Source organism: Carassius gibelio, chromosome A19 (genome assembly GCF_023724105.1).
Source record: "Carassius gibelio isolate Cgi1373 ecotype wild population from Czech Republic chromosome A19, carGib1.2-hapl.c, whole genome shotgun sequence".
Classification (NCBI taxonomy): domain Eukaryota; kingdom Metazoa; phylum Chordata; class Actinopteri; order Cypriniformes; family Cyprinidae; genus Carassius; species Carassius gibelio.
In genome coordinates this window covers 16408198-16430699 of record NC_068389.1, presented here as the reverse complement: position 1 = coordinate 16430699, position 22502 = coordinate 16408198, and the positions used below count along the sequence as shown (strand labels likewise).

Below are 22502 nucleotides of genomic sequence, written 5' to 3'. Positions count from 1 at the left end.
CGTTTTTGACCCAAGCTGACAGGACGGTCTGACACTGGATGGCTAATGCTTCAGCAAGAATTAGAGCTGATTTAGTTCAGCAGAATGGAAAAAAGAAAACCTTACATGTCATAAGTATATCACCATTAATGCCACATTATTTCTCCATTAAATAATCAAAAACAATTTTGATCATATCAAGAACACAGCACCATTGTTTAAAAATACCTCCTCAGAGTAATGAATGCTTTCATGATACTAATGTTTCCAGACGAAACACAGTTTGTGAAGACAAAACCTCATATTTCCCAGCCTGAAAACAACAAACTGACTTTAAGAAGTGAAGTATCAGGATATTTTTAACTTCCAAAATGAAAACATATATCCGAAAAACAGACAAACCACCCTTTTACTGCTCAGAAATGCATAACTGCTGCCCTGCGTTCTTTAGTCCTGAAGCGATGATTTCGTGCTTAGGAACGATCATCAAAAATCATATGGTCAGACTTTCTCAAACCATCCAGTAAATCTACTAGTCTGAGACACGAGGGAGGCATTAAATACAAAAACGGTTAAAATCCTCATTTTGGAATGCCCTCGTTCACACAAATGTCTGAATTGTTTAGGAACAAAAGTAATGCATGATTTACTGCCTCGTTCAGAGAAAGCATCTTTCCCAAAAGTTCCCAGTTGTTCCATTCCCACTCATAAAACCAAACCACTAAACAGGACCTTCAACCAAAGTTACAACATCTTCATCCCTTCTTACTCAAGCACATATGTGACCAAAGGCACAGACACAATCAATCTAAACTGCGAACCGAACCCAAAAAACTGATCCTGAGAAAGACCTAACTTGCATTCTAATGAATTACTTTCGACCGGTTTTGCCACACATGGCTGTCAGTGATTATACACCTTATGAAATTAGATAACACAGCAAGTCACAGGCCAGCGGAGGCAATTTACCTGTTGATAGCTCTGGCAACTAAGAAGAGGAAAGTAAAGTCATCTTGCCACAGACCAAGATGAATACCGTACGCAGCGGCACGCAACTAGAGGTGTAATTGTCAATTTCACACAGGGTTTGGTGCATTATTCAATGTTACGGACACACGTAAGAAGTAAAGCATATCGGTCTCCTGATATATGCTCACTGCAGAAGAGAATTTCAACTAGATATATGTAGATGTTTGAATTTTACCCAACATCATTACCATTCCCCCTTTTAAATTATGAAATGCAATCTCATATTTAATACCATAAAGCTCTGACTTAAGCTTAAGGTAACACTTAATAATAAAGTTCATTAAGATAACATTAGTTCATGTATGATGTATCACAAAATAATCAACAATTTCACAGTATTTATAAATTCTAGGTAATGTTAATATATACATTTATAAATATACTATGGTTCTAAATATACTAATGTCAGTAATTTATGTTCATTCAAAATACAAGACACTAATGGTAATTAATACAATTTCAAATGTTGAAATGGAATAACATATGAAGAAATTAGCACTAACCAAGATTAATAAATGTTGTATTATTTTATGTAAGCAATTTATGGGATCTTGTCGTACAATTTTTACCAGTTAAGCATATGTGGTACATGAATTTCAATTATTATTTTAAGTATTTAATGTCATTGTTAATATGTCCATTTTTAAAACCCTCCAGGCCAGGTTTACTTCAGTTATATACAGTAGTAATTGTTCTACTCAATGGGCAGACAGCCATTGAGAATTAACAGTTAACAAATTTTGCATATTTCTTGTTCAAGAACAACAGCTTCTTAGGAGTATGTGGAATTAATACAAAACTCACAAGTTTAGTGTATGAGCCATCAACGCTTAGGAAACGCATTCATGCAGCCTTGGTGTGTGTAAGAGACTTCTTTCAAAGAAATTAGTAATTTATTGCTTAATTTGATAGGCGACTTATTTTTTGGATAGTTGCTTTGCAATGATTTCGTTATCGTAACGGTATCGTAAAAAGACCTATACAAATAAAATGGAACTGAATTTTGTGGGTGAAAAAGGAATAATTTAAGCCACCTCATAAGCTCTTCATAAGTAAAAATATACCTAAGCTATGTGGAGTAACTGATGACACAAGCAAAAATTCTGTGCTTATCCTCAAAAAGCCCAGACACTGACACTAATGTACTGTCACAGCGTCCTTTGCCTTGCAGGCCTGTCAATTAGTGCAGTCACTTAGTTGAAGAAGCTATTGAACATGGGAAAGAGAGGAAAAAAGAACTGAAAAAATGTGCAGGAGATGAGAAAACACCTTAAAAATATAAAACATCCAACAGGGCTGCAAAATAGGCTGAAAGACGATAGTATCCTGTATTAATGATAGTCAAAGATATTGCTTATATTGCTGATGCCTTCCTGACGATATCAAGATGATTATTATTATTATCATTATCAGTGTAGTATTATCATCTTATTAATATTATGGCTTATTTGTTCAATTATATTTCTTTTTACACGTTTTTACAGTGTTGCAAAATTATCAATCACACATGATTCTGTTGAGTTTATGAATGCAATGGCCAATCAGAGGCGGTCAACAAGATTTGTTGTTTATTGTGTAAGTATAAGAAATGCATATATCATTCATTGAAGATGGCTTCACTGATTTTAACTGGATTATTTTTAATTAGTGTATTTTTTTTTTACACGTTATGGCTAAACGAGACAAAATTTTGCAGTGTGGACCAGGCTAAATTATGGAAAAATATATACAATATTAAGTGTATTTTGTTTTGTTCCACTGGCAGGCTTTCCACTTCCAGAGCTTGCTGGCTGCATTTTATATTGTTAAAGTTTTACAGTATGCAATTTTCTAAAAGCCAATTCTGGCATAATATATTTAAAAATGTATGACATTGAAGTATTTGTTCTTCAGCGGACTGATGTTGAGAGAAGTTCAGAAATTTGTGTATTGCTATGCTTATTTAATTCACTTATATAATGTGAAAAATAAATATGAATAGTGTGAAGAATAGAAAGATTGACAATGTAAGTACAAGACAATTGCTAAATTCCAAAGTAGTACAGAGCTAACGGCGGTACAAGTTTCTATTAAAATAATGATTTACTTCCCTCATTTAATATTTATAGAAAATAACAACCCATCATAACCTGCAGCAACAATGACTGTTCAGTTAGTAGCATTTGATATGCTTCCCTCTGTAGGGCTCATGAGGGTACTTTAGAAAGGTTCAATGAATTTCCAATGACACACCTAAGCAAGAACAAGCGCCAATCTGTTTCAGCACTACTCAGTAACCTCAGAAATCGAAGCGGAGGCATGACAGAAAGGCAAACGTTACAGACTACATTGCAGCTGGCTAATGGAGCAGCGCCACTTTCAATTACCTGCTCAGTCTCCTTGGCCACTGCTGTGCCGATTACAGCACACACCAAAAGCCATTTCCTCTAAATACACAAGGCAGGACATTACACTATAAAAGCACAAATCTAATGCTTATAAAACTAACTATCAAGGGTAGTGAGCACCCTAATGAATCCCTAGCTCTTTCTACTACAACTGATTTAGAGTTACGTATAAAGGAGCCAAAATACAGAACGAGTCGAACCTCCTTACAGTTTAAAGAAACATTAGAGGACTCAGAGAGTTGCATCAGTAGAAAGATGAACTAAAGGTGCCAAAGAACTAGTGTTTTTTTGACAGCCGATGCAGAAGCCGATATCGTGGAAAGCAGGGTGGCCAATGGCAGATATAAAGCCGATATAATTGTATTTATTTTAAATTTAAAAAAATTGAAATAATTTGAAAATGGATTTAAAAATTGTGTAAAATAAACACTCTTATTATTTAAATGACAATGTATTTTTAACAAATATTTAGAAAAAAGAAAGAAAGTAAACACTGTAACCAAAAGGGGACATAGTATTCTGGGAAGTCTGTTTGCATTGGGAATCACATTTTTTTTTTTTTTTAATAAAGCCAAGGTAACACTCATTTTACATACAGCACACAGTAGAAAAGACATGAATATGAGATTGGGGCAAAAGCATAAAGGGGGCGCATAATTTGAAATCAGTTTAAGTTTGTACCGTATTTTTCGGACTATAAGTCGCATCTGAGTATAAGTCGCATCAGTCCAAAAATACGTCATGATGAGGAAAGAAAAAATATATATAATTTGCACTGGACTATAAGTCGCATTTATTTAGAGCCAAGAACCAAGAAAAAACATTACCATCTACAGCCACGAGAGGGCGCTCTATGTCTTCAGTGTAGACTACAGGAGCACTGAGCAGCACAGAGCGCCCTCTGGCAGCTGGAGACGGTACCGTTTTCTATTGGTCAATTTCTCTTGGTTCATTTCTCTCGGTTCATGTCAAATTTATTTTGATAAATAAGTCGCACCTGACTACAAGTCGCAGGACCAGCCAAACTATGAAAAAAATTGCGACTTATAGTCTGGGAAATACGGTAGATTGCATGTCTCAACGAAGCGGAACTCTCCTCATGTCCGTATTTAATTCAGACCGTCACAGAGAGTATACGCGATTGTGTAGGATACAAATGCGCACTTCATAAGATCTCACAGTTGGTTTCGACTAAGTTTGCAAGGTTTTTTTAAATTTGATGTTCATTAGTCATTCAAAGATTTGTTTAAATTATTAAACAAAAAAATTTCATAAATGCATATTTGCTGAATGCTGTCTGCAAATTATAATGACTGCCTTTCTATTACTTACAACATAAAAGCAATCGTTATAATACTTTTTTGTATACATTTTAATTCCTTTGTTTAACAGTTCAATCTGATTGTTAATGAAAAAAGCGAAGAACAGGGAGAATGTGAGCCAGGGTAGTCAGGTTTTCGCAAATAACCTGCCCAATTGCTACTCAAAATAGCCCAAATCTTTCCCAATTGCATTTTGAGAGGGATTCCCCGGTTAAATAAAAAATCTATTTATAAAAATATTAATAATTTAAAAGTTTTTTGCTGGGGTTCCTCCAGTAAAATTTGCATTTCAGGGGCTAAATATAACGTAATTGGGGTCGCTGCAACCTGCGGCAAAACCGCAGACTTGGCAACACTGATGTGAGTGCTGTGTGTTCAGGCGCCGTCAAAATAAAAGTCCCGTCATGATCGCATCGGCCAAACAGAAAAACTTATCAGCCGACGCAGATATTTGAAAAATGCCAAATATCAGCCGATATATCGGTCAACCACTACAAAGAACGCTCAAAAAAATACCATCACTGTCAGAGATGATGCACAGCAAGTAGTCCACAAGACACGTTTCACCAGAGTTTGAATCTGGCTTGGGACATTTAGAGATCCTACGCCTCATATTTTGTCTCATCTTGCAACATTTCTACCATTTTATCTTGTTTAAAGGATGTTTTCACTGTAAAACAAGACCAAAATAAAGCTAAAGGATCCCCCCACCCCCCAAAATGTCATTTGTACTGGAGGTGCTGTGATGGGGTATATGAGTGTCAATATTTCAGCCTGCTTGATCTGATCAGAGCTACTGATTGTATCACGGGAAGTTGTTTTTATTCTCCGTTTGGTGCCATTGTTGTTATTGTTCTGCTGTTGCTGACTGTCTCTGCATGACAGCTCAGGCCCAGCATCTGGAATTTTGCCTTAGTTGTCAGCCAAAAAGTATATTACTGGCAAATCATGTCACTTTGAATCTTCTGAATAGTGCCATTGGTAAGACTGAAATAAGTAACTGTCTTTTGTCACTTTTATTATATTCAAAACACAGTTTAACAAAAAAAAAAAAAAAAAAAAATGAGCCCAGGTCAGTTTACAGAGGTGCCAAGAGTGACTGATTTCCCTTACCTGCTCCAGGAGTCGTCTCTTCTTCTTTGTAGTGCTCATCATGCCACTGCATGGTTAGGTAGTAACTGAGCATCACCTCCCACAAGGCCTTGCAGAGATCAGTCAAGCAGGGGATGTAGCTGTCTGTGGTAATGTGCTGGGGTGAGACAAATAAAATAAAGAACTTCATTCTCAATGTTTTGAATTTTTACAAGTGCCTTCAATGTTACCATTAGAACAAGAGTTGATTTTAAAAACTAGTGTCCATAAAGATAAACAGGAACTTTAAAAATTCAAGATTTTTCAAATAAAAATAAATGCATTTTTTTTTTCTATTCACCACAGAATTCTGAGAAAACTTTTTTTGCTATACATAAAAAAATAATATTAAGCAGAACAAATGTTTTCAACATCAATAACAGGACACTGATTCCCTGAATCAAAGTACAGTGAAATGGACAACAAAAAAATGAATTGGACGGGGATTTTTTTTTTTTCATACTTAAATTTGGAAAAATATATTTAAGACATCTCAATGCTTTGTAAGGATACACAGACTCCATAAAAATTCAAATCTGAGAAATAAAAGCCACTAAAGATCTGGCGTGGAAGCCAGTTTAGTGTGACATTATGAGTCTCAGATGTGTGTGTATCCCTAAATCTAGCTGAAGAGACATTTGGAAAACAGTAAATCTGACACTGAGGAAGCATGAATACACCAGAGATAATGATTGACCTGCTGTGGACCTTAATGAATATTTACCATGTGATCAATCCTTCAAATCCTCTGAGAATCTCTAGCATTCCTTGGAACGCTATAATTAGAAATAATACCATAGAGACAACAAAACAAGCTCGTGTCTGGGATGAGAGACTGTATATCAAATCTGGAGGTGGGCTGTGTACAAAATAAAATACAGTTTGAATCAACTTTGACTTCGGTGACACTTGGTGTTCTTAGAGGAGCTGACAAACTTCCTTTGGTCAGTGCAATTTGTTGCTGGGGAAAGCTGACATAAACTTTGCCATGTCTAGAACCGCTGTATTGTCGACTCGTCCACACACATATTCATCAATGCTGTCTGCAGTGAGATGCTGGAGCTCTATCTCTGCCTTTTCTTCTTAACCAAGCTTGGAAACTCTGCAAACTGCTGGAGCCTGGTAAATTACGATCAGCCTGAGGTTTGCCGAGGCTGTTTTTGAAGGCAAGGGAACGGTACACAGCCTCCAGCTGTGGAAAAGCTAACAGTTTTTGCACTTTAGTTACAATTTATGTATCACTGTCATCCCTATTCACAACGAAACCAGTTACTGCAAGGCTTATTTGCAAAATAGTGCCACCACAGACGCCTTTCAGCTTCTGATTGTCTACTACCAAACATTTACCTAATCTGCTTTACTGAAGCTTTACTTAGTATACGATTGAGGTCAAGCGTAGGAACTTCCAATATGTGAACAACATTTATATAGCAGATGGCATAGGCAAAAAAATCAGATAAGCTGAGAAACAAAATGAAAAGGCTATTAAATCATTATTCACTGAAGTGGATAAATATACAAATCTTTTTGTATCAGCCAACGATACAAAAACAAGCAACAAGCAAAGAAAAGCACCTTTTTTTTTCGAGAGAGAAAACGTGACCTCCCAAACATAAATGAACACTTCTGAACACATTCATTAAACTGAACTCCTTGATCCATAAACTAGTTTGAGCCCTGTTTTGACCCAGTACTCAAGAACCAGCATGTCTAAAAAAAAAAAAAAAACATCAGTTGTTTTAAGAGACACTCTTTAAAAAACACGCATTCTACACATTGAGTATTTAAAACAAACAATCAAATGAATAAAACACTCATTCACTTTTTGTATTCACATGCTGAGACACAATGCGACCTGATCCGAGTGGCTGCAATAAATCTAATTAGACCTGTGCTACATACATATAAAGCTTTGGGCATTTAGAGGTGATGCATCACTTACGGTAATTCTGCAGTAACAGATAAACAAGCTCCTGTGAAACCATCCCACACAACTCATTACACTAGAGCGGCTCCAACTAATGCAATAAACTGTGGCTCAACTATTACACTGAAGGGTATGTGTAACATTGCCAAAGCTGCCAAAATGTAATACTAATGGTCAAAAGTAGTAATTATATGAGCCATTCATCTCATTTAAAGTTGATTAATTGTCTAGGACAGCTTCATCCCTTCTTCTAATAAAGTTGTACCGCTGCCATCATTGAGTGTAAGGAGATACATGGATGCTCAGATGGATTAGCACTGATCCAATGGTTACTACACAGGAAGTATAGTATTCTAATTGAAGTCTAATGACTCCTGTACGTGAGCAGAGGGAGAAGTCAGCCATCCCATTCAACCAATCAATCCCCAACCTCTCCAGATGACTTCCTGCTATGGGGATCAAGGCATTGTTGCCTGGCAACTGAGTGTTGGTGGAGAGAAAGGATGATAAATGTCTTTCTAATCTCAAAGGAGTCATATTAGACAGACAGATGGACATTTATAGCTGATATTTTGATGCAAACATTTCACACTCATGGGATGATGTATGGGATTGCACAGAAACAGATTCAGGTCAGTGGTGACTTCACTGAATGGCCAGGTGGGTATTACACCACTATTATGATTGCAGTAAATCTCTTACAAGTGCAGAAGAGCAAAAAAAAGGGGATGGGAAGGGAAATGTGCTGCTGTGGTCAGCAGGCTGTAAACGTAAAGTCAGCAAATCTGTGGCGTCTTCTCTATCATAGCCAAGCTCAAGAAATCACACCACACACGCAGATCTGGAGAGGCTTCAAGGGTATCAAGGCTTCTCTAGTTCTTCAGGAACTGGATGTTAGGATCACATACCATTACGGATTTGTAACAATAGGCATCTTTTTCCCTTTTTTGGTGTTTGTCTTTTATCACTGGTCATTTATTACACACACCCACACACGTTTCAGAGCTACATCTTAAATGACTTACAATGATTTAAAGTTTTATAAGAAACAACAACAACAACCATTTATATTTATAGGCACCAATATAATGTCACATGTAATGCAAATGTCAAAATGTATTCTTTTGCATTCTGGTAAAAGTATTTTCAGGTCATAACACAGTACTGTGCAAGGAAATGTCATGATTTTTTTGTAATTATAATTTGTGTGAAAAGAAATATTAGCTGTTGGTCAAGTTGAGTCTTGCATTTCAAACACTGTAAAAACAACATTTCTGAAGTTGTAAATAAAGTATGTTTATTAAAATACTATTTTGGATTTTCTACTTCAACATTTCATGCTTAATGTGTTACTTGCTGTTTCTTTCAATTATTATTACTTTAATTTTACATGAGTGAAGGTAGCTTCTACAACTATTTTATTTTTCCAGTGAATGTGAGCCTAAGTTGGATGAACTACAACGCCATATGTATCCGATTAATGCAATAATGATGGTTCATCTTCCCACATGATTATCAAACAAAGGGAGAGTTAATTAGTCTGGTGCAGAATTGATGAGTAGAGAACAGATCTAAAATCAGCTCTGGTAATCTCTTCGCGCGCTGCTTAGACTGAAACTGTTTCACTAAGGATCAGAAGTCGATGAGGCACTTTCTACCCAAATGTTGATCTCTGTCACCCTCCAGAGATGGAAGATGGCTGTGAAAAAAGCTGTGCTGACCCGATTCTTTACAAGGGTTTAATGAAATGCAGCCTGAGCTTTTATTCTAACACTGCACCTTTGGGAAAACTTGCAAACTGCTGCATCAGTATGTGATAAGTATTTACACAGACACATAAAGAACAGCATAACACATTTCTTAGTTCAGCAGGACAACTCATGCCTCTAATCAGTAATGTGCAGCTTTATTCTGAGGTTGTGTAAGGTCTCATCCTTAATGAATCTTAAAACTGCTGCATGTGCGGCCTTCCTTATTAGCTACATCAATGTAGCTCCCCTGCTGTCTTAATGAACTGAATCAATCAAACGTTCCCACATTTGGAACTTCCACTGACAAAACTCCACATGCAGTCCTTGCATGAGAGTAAGTTATCAAAACGCGGCATAATCAGAGATGCCACAGATAACAGTTTGCGCATATTTACTATTCATGAGGCTGACAGTTCAGAATATGACAGCTTGATAGCACAGAATAAGAAAGACAGCTCAGAAGATATTTGCTTAATCTATTAACATAATTAGGGGTGGGAAGCGAGAAGCCCTTCTCGTTCAAAATCCATTTATAAAAAAAAAACAAAAAACAATCCAGCATTCAAAGGGTTTTCGTGATATTCAGTTCAATTAACTATCTAGCAGTGCGCAACACTGCTACTGAATCTACAAACAGCATGACTGGTGCAGTGCAATTCCTGTACAATGTGCTTGTGTGCCGATTCTTTAAAAAAATAAAATTTAGTGAAACTAAACTACGCAGGCAAAAAAAAAAAAAAAAAAAAAAACTGTTGCAAAATCTGCGTAGTCCCGAATGGAAATTCCTATTTAAATGACTAGATTTTGGCATGGCAATTTAATTATGACTGATTCCTGAACAAATGACTCTTATCAGCTGGTTCTTTTAAGTGAATCGTAATCATACAACGGCCACAATGTTGTTTGATTCAAATAAATTACTCTTACATTTACTGTTAGCGAACCATAAATATACAGCATAAATACTCTGATTCCAAAATAAACAACTATTATGAGCTGATCCTTTAGTGAATCAGACACACTTAAGACAGTAACTTTCTGTAACTTCAGTAACAGAGTTATCAGTCATTCTCGACTCAAAATGGAATCAGAATAGTTAAGAGGAGTCAGACTCTACAAAAAAAACTGCCTTGAACGGTTGAAATTCACTTACTTTCCAATGCACATCCTGTTAAACATTAATAAACAGGAGTACAAGATGTACAGCACTGACACACATGAGAGTAACCTTTTGTAGAGATGGACAGCAGAGGTGTTGGAGGTGGAGAGGGGGTTAAAGAGAAGCTGATGGGATTGGTACACTCTCATTGAGTGCTCATGTTCAGCGGCAAGGTCAATAACCACTAGGGTCCATCTAGAGCTCTCTAAAATAAGAGTGTGAGGGATTCACTCAACTATACTGATGGTAAATAACACTGACACTCAGCCATAATGTAACTTGCAGAGTGTGTGCAATTTTTTACATTTGTTTTCCCTTTGTTGATGTTCACAAACAAGGCCTTCCTCGCGTTTGTTCTTCTACTTCACTCATTGCATCAAAGATGAGTAGAGAGAGCACAAGAAGATCTCTGAAGGGATGGGATTATGATAGTTTCATGTAAAATTCATGTAGTGCTCTGCATTATGATGTGACCTTTGGAGCATTCCAGTTACACTGCATTTTAAATCCCACGCTGCGGTTCAAAGTTCAGGAGTCATTAGCATACCTCTTGTTGTGTTTTTGAACGATATTAATACTTTTATTCAGCAATTATGCATTCAATTGCTTACAAAAGCTAAAAAGAAAGTTACAAACTTTTTCTATTTCAAATAAATGCTGTTCTTCTCCACAAAAAAAAAAAAAATGAATCACCACAACTGTTTAGAGCACTGACAAAACGAAAATGTTACTTGAGCACGAAATCAGCACATTAACATGATTTCAGTAATTTCAGTACATTTTGTGGCGAGTAGCTACACTCCACTTTTTCCTGTTAGCTCAAATTAATTGCTTCACGACTAGGGCTGGGATAAACGATTATTTAATCTACAGATTATTTTTTCGATGCATCGATTAATCTAACGTTTAATTTTTTCAGACCGATTCGATTTCGATTATCTCCCCATTAATTGACAACTAACATTGATTTACATATCTGAATGAAAAAAACATGAATTCCTTAACATTGCAATATATGTTTATTATTCTTAAAACTACAAAATAAAAGACTAAGAATGCATTACTTTGCACTTGTATAGAGATAGCATTCAATAAAACCTTGAAGCCTTGAAAACACATAGCTTACTGAAACAAGTTTACTGAACACATAGGGCCTAGCTTACTGAAAAAAAAGTTCTTCTTTCAGATGAAAATAAAAACAACTTGATGTCTAGCATTCAATAAAAAAGGTCACCCAAAATACTTGTTTAGAGCAACTGAAAGAATACAGTAACCAATGTAAACTTGAGGGCTTTAAGCTAATACAGAGAGTGCTTTTCCCAAAAAAAAAAAAAAATTAACAGTGGGAGCTAGCAGCCTGTCATGAAGAAAAAAAAAAAAATCTCTGAATGCTCCACGTGAAACTTTGCCGTTCCGCCCTTTTTCTATCGTGTCTAATGATTTTGGTTAATATGCACGAGGGAGAGAGAGAGAGAGAGAGCAAGACAGAGCTCATGTAGTTTGAAGACTGTGAGTGCGCGAGCGCGCGTGAAACTTTGGTGTTTCGCCCTTTTTCTATCGTGTTTAATGATTTTGATTAATATGCACAAGGGAGAGAGAGAGCAAGAAGCGTTCGTGTTGTTTGAAGACTGTGAGTGTGCGCGCGCAGCCGGGGCTCTTTCTTGTACGCGCACTGTCAGGCATCACTCACCGATCAAATAAGGCTTTGACAGCCGCCAAAAAAAGATCAATGCAGAAAAACCCCTGAATTGGTTATATAACGTTGGACAGAATGTATATTCGCGTATATTCAGCGCACATAAGGTAAACGTTTTGCAAACGTTTTTTAGAGAAATAAAAACAGGTGGACGAATCGATGCGCATATTTTGCATCGCCGTATTTTTTGCGTCTACGTCATCGATGACCTAGACGCATTGTCCCAGCTCTATTCACGACATATACGTTATTTCCAAAGGCAGCAATCTAACATATTTTACACCTGTCTAGAGCACATCGAGAATTAAATCAATGAATGATTTTGCGCTCAAGCGATGAATTTGGTTCACAGTGACTTTTGGAAGTGAGCTCTGTGTGTGTTCACCAAGTTTATCTGGAGATCTGGGAGAATGGATGGAGAACATGTATACCGTGCAAAGGTCCTTGTACTGCATCTTCTGGAACTTGGTGTCGGCGTTGCCGGCACACAGCTCTACGTATCCCAGCACCACCTGGAAGACAGTGTTGTGGATGGCCTGGGTGAAATGCATGTGCAGCTGATCCATTGCCGTCTGTGGAGAAAGAGGAGAAACAGGAATGAGTAACACTGCATCTGTAGGAAGAGTTATCTTTTTAATATAAGAATATTTTCTATAGCATATTCACAAAGGCATCAATAAGAAAGCTCAATATCTGTTTCCACAACAGTACTAAGCAGTTTATTATTAAAATGTTTCTTAAGCACCAAATCAGCGTTAATAGAAATTAAACCGAATGCACCTTTGGTGAGCATTAAAAACAAAATTCTAACTCCAAAATTTTGAACGATAGTTTGCATAAATATGCTGATACTGGACAAAATATCGTTGTACTTATGCTTAAAACAAGGGACGAAAAACCACTACAGAGTTAAGAAAAAAGATAGATAAAAGACATTTTCTGAAATCAAGTTTTATAAGTGTACTTTGCTCTATGGATTACTGGAAGCTAGAAGAAAATTACAAGATAATCTATTTTTTTTTCCTGCCAAAGGAGATCTGTTTGAAGGTAAAACTTCTGGATAACAGCGAGCCTGACTCACACTCTCACAGGAGATGAATCATTACGAACTACATACTGAGGCTCAGTATAGTCCCAAGACTCCCAATGGGAAAAGAAAAACTTTGTTTCAGCTTAATTACGCTTCTTCCCTCCTGCTTTCACTGCTCTACTTCTTCCTTCAGCCATCAGTGCATCCCTCGCCCAGCTTTGGCTGAATTCAGTCAATAAAAATGGCTATTCTCCTGCAGGTCAATGTGTTCAAAAGCAGATAGGTGGAAATATTAAAAAATATTCAAACGCATTTAAATGAAAATAATGGAGCCGATGGAGTCATCAACTTTGCATTTCATTTGTGTGGGAAAAGACTTAAAAAAAAATAAACCTGAAAACATCAAAACATAATAACATATCTAAAAAACAAATGCGACGGAAATATTAATTGTGCTGAGAAAAACGAGCAATTAGATCAATTAGATAGATTTAAAAAAAACAAAATCAAGAAAAACAGAGAAGATGAAAGATGGAGAATTAGATGTGCAGTCATTAGGCTAATTGCGGAGTTCATGGAATAGAGCCTGAAAGAACAGCACCTCTTTAGAGGCATAAACAACCGTTTTAATGAATGACGTACAAACTGAAACAAGGTTTGATTTTGATTTGTTTTAAACTCTGAAGCTAGAAGGTCAGCAAATATCCAGCTAAAACCATGTTGGAAAATGGTCAAACCAAGCAGGAAAAAAGTTGGAAGGGTTCAGCCTATAGGGCAGCAACTAATGCTAGTGCTTTAGTTTAATAATAATTTTTGCTAAGACTTTACAAAAGATTTTTGAAAAGATGAGAAAAGTTTTTTTCAATTGCGAGTCAAATGGTATAACAGAAACCTAAAATAACAAATATAAAATGGTGGGCAGGGCTAAACAGGCAATGGTGTAGAAGCAGGCATTGACCTTGTGCGGAGGCGGTGTTTAGCCACACTGTTATGTCAAAGTGGCACATTCCACAAACCTGCTGTTTTGGCAGAATAAGCTGTTTTTAGACTTACGAGAAAGTTCGTAGTTCTGAAACTTACAGGATGTTTTTTATAGTACAATGACCTCACATGTAAAAAGATCAAGGGAATTTTGATTCCTCAGTTCATGATCCCTTTAACCTTTACAAATTCTGAACATATAACATTACTGTCTTAAAGGATGTTTTTTTTCTTTTCATATCAATATAAATTTCAGTATTATCTGACCTAAGAAGTACGACCCACATTAATAGCAAAATTGCCTTAAACTTAGTCAACAAACTGCAAATTGATGCATTTCCAAAAATATTTATGAATTTGAATGCATGAATTGTTACTGACAACAATTCTAAGGCATCTAAGCCAAATTCAAAATTAACACTCACCAAGTGCCAAATGAGACACTAGAGAGTATGTGAAATGCTGTAATACACCAGTTGGAGCAATTATCAAATCTCAAAGGCTTCAGTTTTATCACACACACACGCACACACACAGTATATTATCTGACATTCTGCATGTTTCATAGTGAAGCACAGGACTGTGTTCTTTTACATACAAGAAGATCATGATATCTCAGAGCAGCTTGCTTCACAATAAACAATGCTATAATTAATATTATTAGTAAGATTAGTAATAGTAATTGCTCATTTTTTACTTTACATCACAATATTATTATTGCTTTAGTAATATTTTTATTTATTAGAAAACTTTAGTAGACAGTTGGGTGTTTCTGGCCTTCTTTTTTGTCTTTCAGAGGTCATATGCCTTTGTCATTTATTATTATTATTGTTTCTTTAAAGGAATATAACTAAAAAGGATTTCAACTACATATGGTTAGTTTAAAACTAGCATTTTATAATTAAACCTACAAAATCCATCCATAAATATTTCGTTAAAATTAAGATTTTAGTCAAAATGATTGCTTTGGCTTCCTTTTGGTTGGCTTGTACAAGATTTTGTTTTGCACTTCAGTGTATTTAAAGTTTAATTGCAACTCCGTTAGGACAATCTGTTTTGCAAAATGGAAAAACTTAAATGACTTTGAATTAATAAGACAAAACCTCTCAAATAAATTATTTAAGCTATCTGTTAAAGCATGTGAATCTGTCGGCAACCACATGACATTCAATAAATATAAATGCAGTGGAACGGTTCTCAAAAGCATGTTTTTCATAACTACTTCCTGCATGGATTAGATCATGCACCACCGTTAAGTGTCCTGAATCACCTAATAATCTCTCGAGCCAGGGAGTAACCCTCTCAGGGGTCTCCAGAGAGCTGACTATTAAAATCAGAATCGGTTTCAAGGGTTACGTTTGATTCACACATCTTGGAGTCGTTCCTTCAGTAATTATGTGTTAATCAGCTTAAACACCCTCACTCAGTAACCACTGATGAACCTGCCATTGTATGGACTGCAGACGGCAAATAAATTGAGTTCTTAGAGGCTTGTGTGGGAGAAAGAACGTATGTATGAATAAACAGCACAGCTGCCATCTACCCAAGAGGCTTTGGTGATCAAAGTGACACGGGAAAAACTATTTTAGATGAGACAGGGGACGTCTCAGGACGTACATACTTGAATACTTATACACAGGTAGGCTGATGGACAAACACACACAATAAGAAATGCTCACAGACACACAAAGAACACACTACTTGGATAAGCTTGCTCAGCGAATTGAATTCCAAACTGCAAGACACTCTGGAGCAAATCGAGGTATTAGCTTTACAAAAAAAATAACTGAATTGTTGCTGAATTGACTTTAATATAAAAAAGACCTAAATATTAATTACATAAATAACATCTTGATAGAACTATTTATACAATTAATATATTTTAATTAACAAATTTTGAATTAAAATTAAATTAAAATGTACAGCTAAAGTCACCGTTCTAAGCAGTCCATGTCTGGACTACCTTTGATTTTTTTACGACGGATGGAATGCCAGCAAAATCTGAACCAACAACTGTTATTTTATCCAGAATGTTGGCAAACAGGTCTAAATTCATAATGAAGGCGCATCAAGTGGCACAAGAAGAAATTTTCCTTCAGTTGCAGTTTTCAAGGTCAAAAAAAAAAAGAAACATTGTGGAAAAAAAAAATAATAGACTGCATTGCCAGATATTTATATCCAGACAGTATTTCTCTGAGGATCCGAGTTAGCCCGAAAAAACAGTGGGTGATTTTCTCTGCATATTATTCTTTTTTATTTCTTGAGAAACAAAGACATGTTCAATGCAGAGGAGAAATAAATCACAAAGTAAACATGTTCTCTGAGAAAACTAGTCCTATCGATGTAGACCTAACACCACATATACTATCATTAAAAAAATAATACGAACAGTTGTACAAATACACACCTTAAGTGGTAGGAGTCGGCTTATAATAAAACCAAAGAGCTATTTTTACCGGATTCTGCTTTTAATCACAGCTTTCTTTCTTTCTTTCTTTCTTCTGGAAAAGAAAAGCGGAATACAACAGAGTGCACTTTCCTTCTAGCAAATCCTGTGTCAGGTATGAATGAATCATTTCCCCATTTTGGGAAGAAAAAAAATGATGAGAATAGTGGCACGGAGAGGGAGACAGGGTCAAGAAACACTGGATACTATGTCGAAGACTTTATCCAGGCGAATATTTGTGATAATTGTGATTATTGTGCACTTGCAATTCAAATATGGTAATTTAACATGAATACAGAAATGCCATGAAAAGCACTTCAAATAAATGAAAAAAAACAAACGTCTCTGCAGCACTTTGGGGTGTGTGTGCACCGTCTATGGTTGTTCATGCCGCTCTCAAAAAGTATAATCAAGCAGTTAAATAGCATTCAGTTCCATCTTTTTTTTTCTTTTTTTTTTATATATGGCAAATATATTTGGCTGATCGAGGTCAGATAATTGCAAATTGATGAGAGAGCATTGCAAATTATCGAGAGCATCCTGTCGAGCTACATCACCGTGTGGTATGGCGCCTGCAATGCGTCCTGCTGAAAGACTCTGCAACGCATAGTGGGAGCAGCTGAAAAGATCATTGGTGTCCCTCTCCCCTCCCTCCAGGACATTTATGGAACCCGTCTCACTCGCAAAGCCCTCTGCATTGCAGGTGATCCCACACACCCATCACACAGCTTCTTCAGTCTGCTGCCATCAGGGAGGACACTGCGGAGTCTCCAGGCCCAATTTGCCCCCCCCATCCCTCTTCTGCCCCAGGCACCACTGAACTACGACCCCCCCCCCATATCCCACATCCCCAGGTTCTTCCACTAAAATACAATGGCATGCACCAGTCACTTTGTGCAGCATTGATCTGCTCACTACATTATTCAGCATGGAACTGACGTCACTCTACTACCTCATCAGTCAGTTAAACAAAATAACTGCTCTTGAGTCCTTTGTCAATTTGTCACTTTAATCAGACTGAATAAGCTTTTTTATTTTTTGCACTAAAAATCTTTTTATCTGCACTGTTTGTGTATTCACTTCATCTGCCATGTGCCTTGCGCTGCTTTTAATTTTATGTAATTTTATTACATGTCTTATTTACATTCTCTTATTGTACAGCTGTATTTTCTATTTTCTATTTGATCTAGATTTTTAGGCTCTACTGTTAGTGTTATCTGTATGCACCAAGGGTCTGAGAGTAACCTAATTTTGATTCTCTGTATGTATATACGGCAGATGTGAAAGAATTGCCAAAGCAGACTTGACTTGACTTGAAAGTCAAAAATTTAGGACATAAATATCAATGCATTATAGCAGAAAAAATGCATAAAAAGTTAAATGCATAAAAATAGAATAAATACTAAGATTTTAATATGAATGTAAGGTAGACTCAAATATTTGTAAATATACTAACATTATTACTCATGTTATACACTTTCTCATATTTGTTAACAAGGAAAATCAGATATTTTGTTAACGTATGATTCAATGTTCAATATGAATCAAGTACTTCTTCATAAGGGGTATGTGTATTAAGTGTCTGCTGTATGTAAGATTCGCGAACCAAACAAACAGAAAAATGGGATAACCTCAGTTATTTAAATGACAATTCAACATCAGCCAAAATATCAAGGTCGTGACAGCTCTAGCAGCGATGACTCACCTGCGTCTTCCCCAGCAGCTTATATGCCAGTTGAACTTTGGTGTAGTGAGAAACATCAAAGTGTTTGCAGGTTTTGGACAGCGCCACATCTAGCTGTTCCTGCACAGACGAGCATGAAATCAACAAGAGATCAGCAAAGGAAGTTCTGCGGCATAATTTGAGTGCATATGGAAAGCAGATACAATCAAAAAGAACTTAAAAGCCTCATTTTATGGTGCTGAAATACAATTAACACAAATGAAAGAGGGCCAGAATAATCAATGGTTTAAAATCACTGATGATACTGAACGCACAACTTCATTTTGAGCTCAAAGATAAGCATTCACATTCTTAATGAGTTGGGACGTGCGCTGCTACAGAAATAGAAAAGTGGCATGAATCACTGTAATTTTGGTAGAAGCGCTCTTTATTGGCACAGGCGCAATGCTATTCGCTAATGCGTGTGATGAGACAGTGAACGAGATAAAATGATGGGGAGGAAGGGAAAAGAAAGCATGAGAGACAGATATTAAAAGAGAAACATGAAAGAATAGGGAAAAAAATGAGTAAAGGAGTTGTATGCAAGGCTGGATGCCATCCAATTACATTCCACAATCCACACTGAAATATCTGCATAATATAGTAGATAACACAAACAGCACTACCGGGAGAAACTCTGTGCGTGTGTGTGTGTGTGGCTATGTGTGTTTTGTCACAGCATAAGCGTGAACGAAGCTACCAAGTCTTAAAAGACAGCAATTTATTTAATAAAACACAGTCCATCTGCCTCTGGGCTTGAGAGACCAAATTCTGGCAGACTGACAACCTGAGCGCCACTTTTAGATGTACAAACGCATGGTCAAGTGTTCCTTCAGATCTGTTTAATTCATATAATGTTGAGGAACTACATCAGGGCAACTGCTGTTGTTAAATCTGTCAAGGGTGCGTGAGTGTTTCTGAAGGGAACCGGGTGATCTGAGATTGAATGTCTGATTCGATGAAGAAGGTCCTAGATCCTACATTCTCATCCTTTGCCTAAGGACAAAAAGGAAAGAGAAGTCACATACCTCGATTTGCTCCAGAGTGTCTTGCAGTTTGGAATTCAACTCACTGAGGAAGAAAAAAAAAAAGGGAGACAAGGGAAGCAAACAGTGAATAGGAATACAAAACAACAGAAATGTTGGTTCATTGTGAAACACAAATAACTATTGTATTCTGTTTGCAGAGTAACACAAACCACCAAAAACTATATAGGAACATGTTGGGAGAAAAAACAGCTAGCTTTCTCAGAGAAATGGGCCGTCGGAGCGAGAGAGCACTAAACAACACAAAACCAAGCTCACAGATGGTGACATTTCTTTAAAAAAAACAAACAAAAAAAAACAGGCAATGACATTTGGAAAAACAGGGGTGTATTTTTACCAAGCGTGGCTTCTTGCTTATCTTGTGCAGCTGGAATAAGACTGATGTGTGTTGTTCGTGTCGAGAGGTGTGCGCTAAACTAGTTAGTGGGTTTTCCGAATGAGGGAGGGAAAAGTTTACTAGTCTGTCTTAGGAAAGCCATGAATAATAAGGCTGTTTTAGGGTCACGTCAATCACACCCCAATCAGATGTCTTTCTTAGGGAAATCAACCATAAAGCTGTCTTTCCACTATCTCCAACATTAATGAACGTTTGTCACATTTCGGCTCTAATTGTAGTCGCACAGCTGAACTTTCAAACTGGTCGTGAAGCAGCCGTTACCCTTTATTCACCATGATAAATTGAATGAATAATGAATGCATAAAACAAACGATTGCCAATATGTGTGAAAGAAACGCATGTAGGTTTTTAGAGCTAATTAATGTAAATAAATTCTAATTCTTTGGGACATAATTATTCATAAGTGCATATTTTACTGAAAGAGCGTTTAAGGATTAACTGTTTAGTGTAATATTGGTAATTCTCACATTACATTCGGTTTTCTTTTGAATACAGTACATCCGGTCTGACAGTCATGTTTGGTCTAGGCGTCAAATGTTCAATCTTCTTGATAAACACCACATATGGTCAAAACTCCATGTAGCTCCAGTTATTTTCTGCATTGGAAATTAATACTTCCGATCTGTCGGATTTTGTCTGTTTTCTCATATGAGGCAGTATTGTGCTTGCCCTACCAACAACTTCACTAAATATATAAATAGCAAAACACACACACACACACACACATACATATATACATATATACATATATATATATATATATATATATATATATATATATATATATATATATATATATATATATATATACATACACATATACAGGTCCTTCTCAAAAAATTAGCATATTGTGATAAAGTTCATTATTTTCCATAATGTAAGGATAAAAATTTAACTTTCATATATTTTAGATTCATTGCACACCAACTGAAATATTTCAGGTCTTTTATTGTTTTAATACTGATGATTTTGGCATACAGCTCATGAAAACCCAAAATGCCGGTCTCAAAAAATTAGCATATTTCATCCGACCAATAAAAGAAAACTGTTTTTAATACAAAAAAAGTCAACCTTCAAATAATTATGTTCAGTTATGCACTCAATACTTGGTCGGGAATCCTTTCGCAGAAATGACTGCTTCAATGCGGCGTGGCATGGAGGCAATCAGCCTGTGGCACTGCTGAGGTGTTATGGAGGCCCAGGATGCTTCGATAGCGGCCTTAAGCTCATCCAGAGTGTTGGGTCTTGCGTCTCTCAACTTTCTTTTCACAATATCCCACAGATTCTCTATGGGGTTCAGGTCAGGAGAGTTGGCAGGCCAATTGAGCACAGTAATACCATGGTCAGTAAACCATTTACCAGTGGTTTTGGCACTGTGAGCAGGTGCCAGGTCGTGCTGAAAAATGAAATCTTCATCTCCATTAAGCCTTTCAGCAGATGGAAGCATGAAGTGCTCCAAAATCTCCTGATAGCTAGCTGCATTGACCCTGCCCTTGATAAAACACAGTGGACCAACACCAGCAGCTGACATGGCAGACCATCACTGACTGTGGGTACTTGACACTGGACTTCAGGTATTTTGGCATTTCCTTCTCCCCAGTCTTCCTCCAGACTCTGGCACCATGATTTCCGAATGACATGCAAAATTTGTCCAAAAAGTCCAGTGCTGCTTCTCTGTAGCCAAAGTCAGGAGCTTCTGCCGCTGTTTCTGGTTCAAAAGTGGCTTGACCTGGGGAATGCGGCACCTGTAGCCCATTTCCTGCACACGCCTGTGCACGTTGGCTCTGGATGTTTCTACTCCAGACTCAGTCCACTGCTTCCACAGGTCCCCCAAGGTCTGGAATCGGTCCTTCTCCACAGTCTTCCTCAGGGTCCGGTTACCTCTTCTCGTTGTGCAGCGTTTTTTGCCACACTTTTTCCTTCCCACAGACTTCCCACTGAGGTGCCTTGATACAGCACTCTGGGAACAGCCTATTAGTTCAGAAATTTCTTTCTGTGTCTTACCCTCTCGCTTGAGGGTGTCAATGATGGCCTTCTGGACAGCAGTCAGGTCGGCAGTCTTACCCATGATTGCGGTTTTGAGTAATGAACCAGGCAGGGAGTTTTTAAAAGCCTCAGGAATCTTTTGCAGGTGTTTAGAGTTAATTAGTTGATTCAGATGATTAGGTTAATAGCTCGTTTAGAGAACCTTTTCATGATATTCAAATTTTTTGAGATAGGAATTTGGGGTTTTCATGAGCTGTATGCCAAAATCCTCAGTATTAAAACAATAAATGACCTGAAATATTTCAATTGGTGTGCAATGAATGTAAAATATATGAAAATTTAATTTTTATCATTACATTATGGAAAATAATGAACTTTATGACAATATGCTAATTTTTTGAGAAGGACCTGTACATACATACATATACATATACATACATACCCATATACATACATACCCATATACATACATCCACATACATATACATATAATCTACACAAAAAATAAGCAT

The 22502-nt window shown here is 36.8% G+C and overlaps 1 protein-coding gene across 2 annotated transcripts in view; it reads right to left on the bottom strand.

The window, feature by feature from the left end:
• The window catches only part of vps50 (VPS50 EARP/GARPII complex subunit), a 106453-nt gene that overhangs the window by 57137 nt on the left and 26814 nt on the right, over window positions 1-22502 (bottom strand). For both annotated transcript variants that reach the window (XM_052532622.1, XM_052532623.1), the window contains exons 10-13: window positions 19590-19632; window positions 18544-18642; window positions 12813-12953; window positions 5831-5966 (exon numbers count right to left, since the gene is read on the bottom strand). In XM_052532622.1, coding sequence (XP_052388582.1) covers window positions 5831-5966; window positions 12813-12953; window positions 18544-18642; window positions 19590-19632 — 419 coding nt within the window. The remainder of the gene's footprint in view (window positions 1-5830; window positions 5967-12812; window positions 12954-18543; window positions 18643-19589; window positions 19633-22502) is intronic.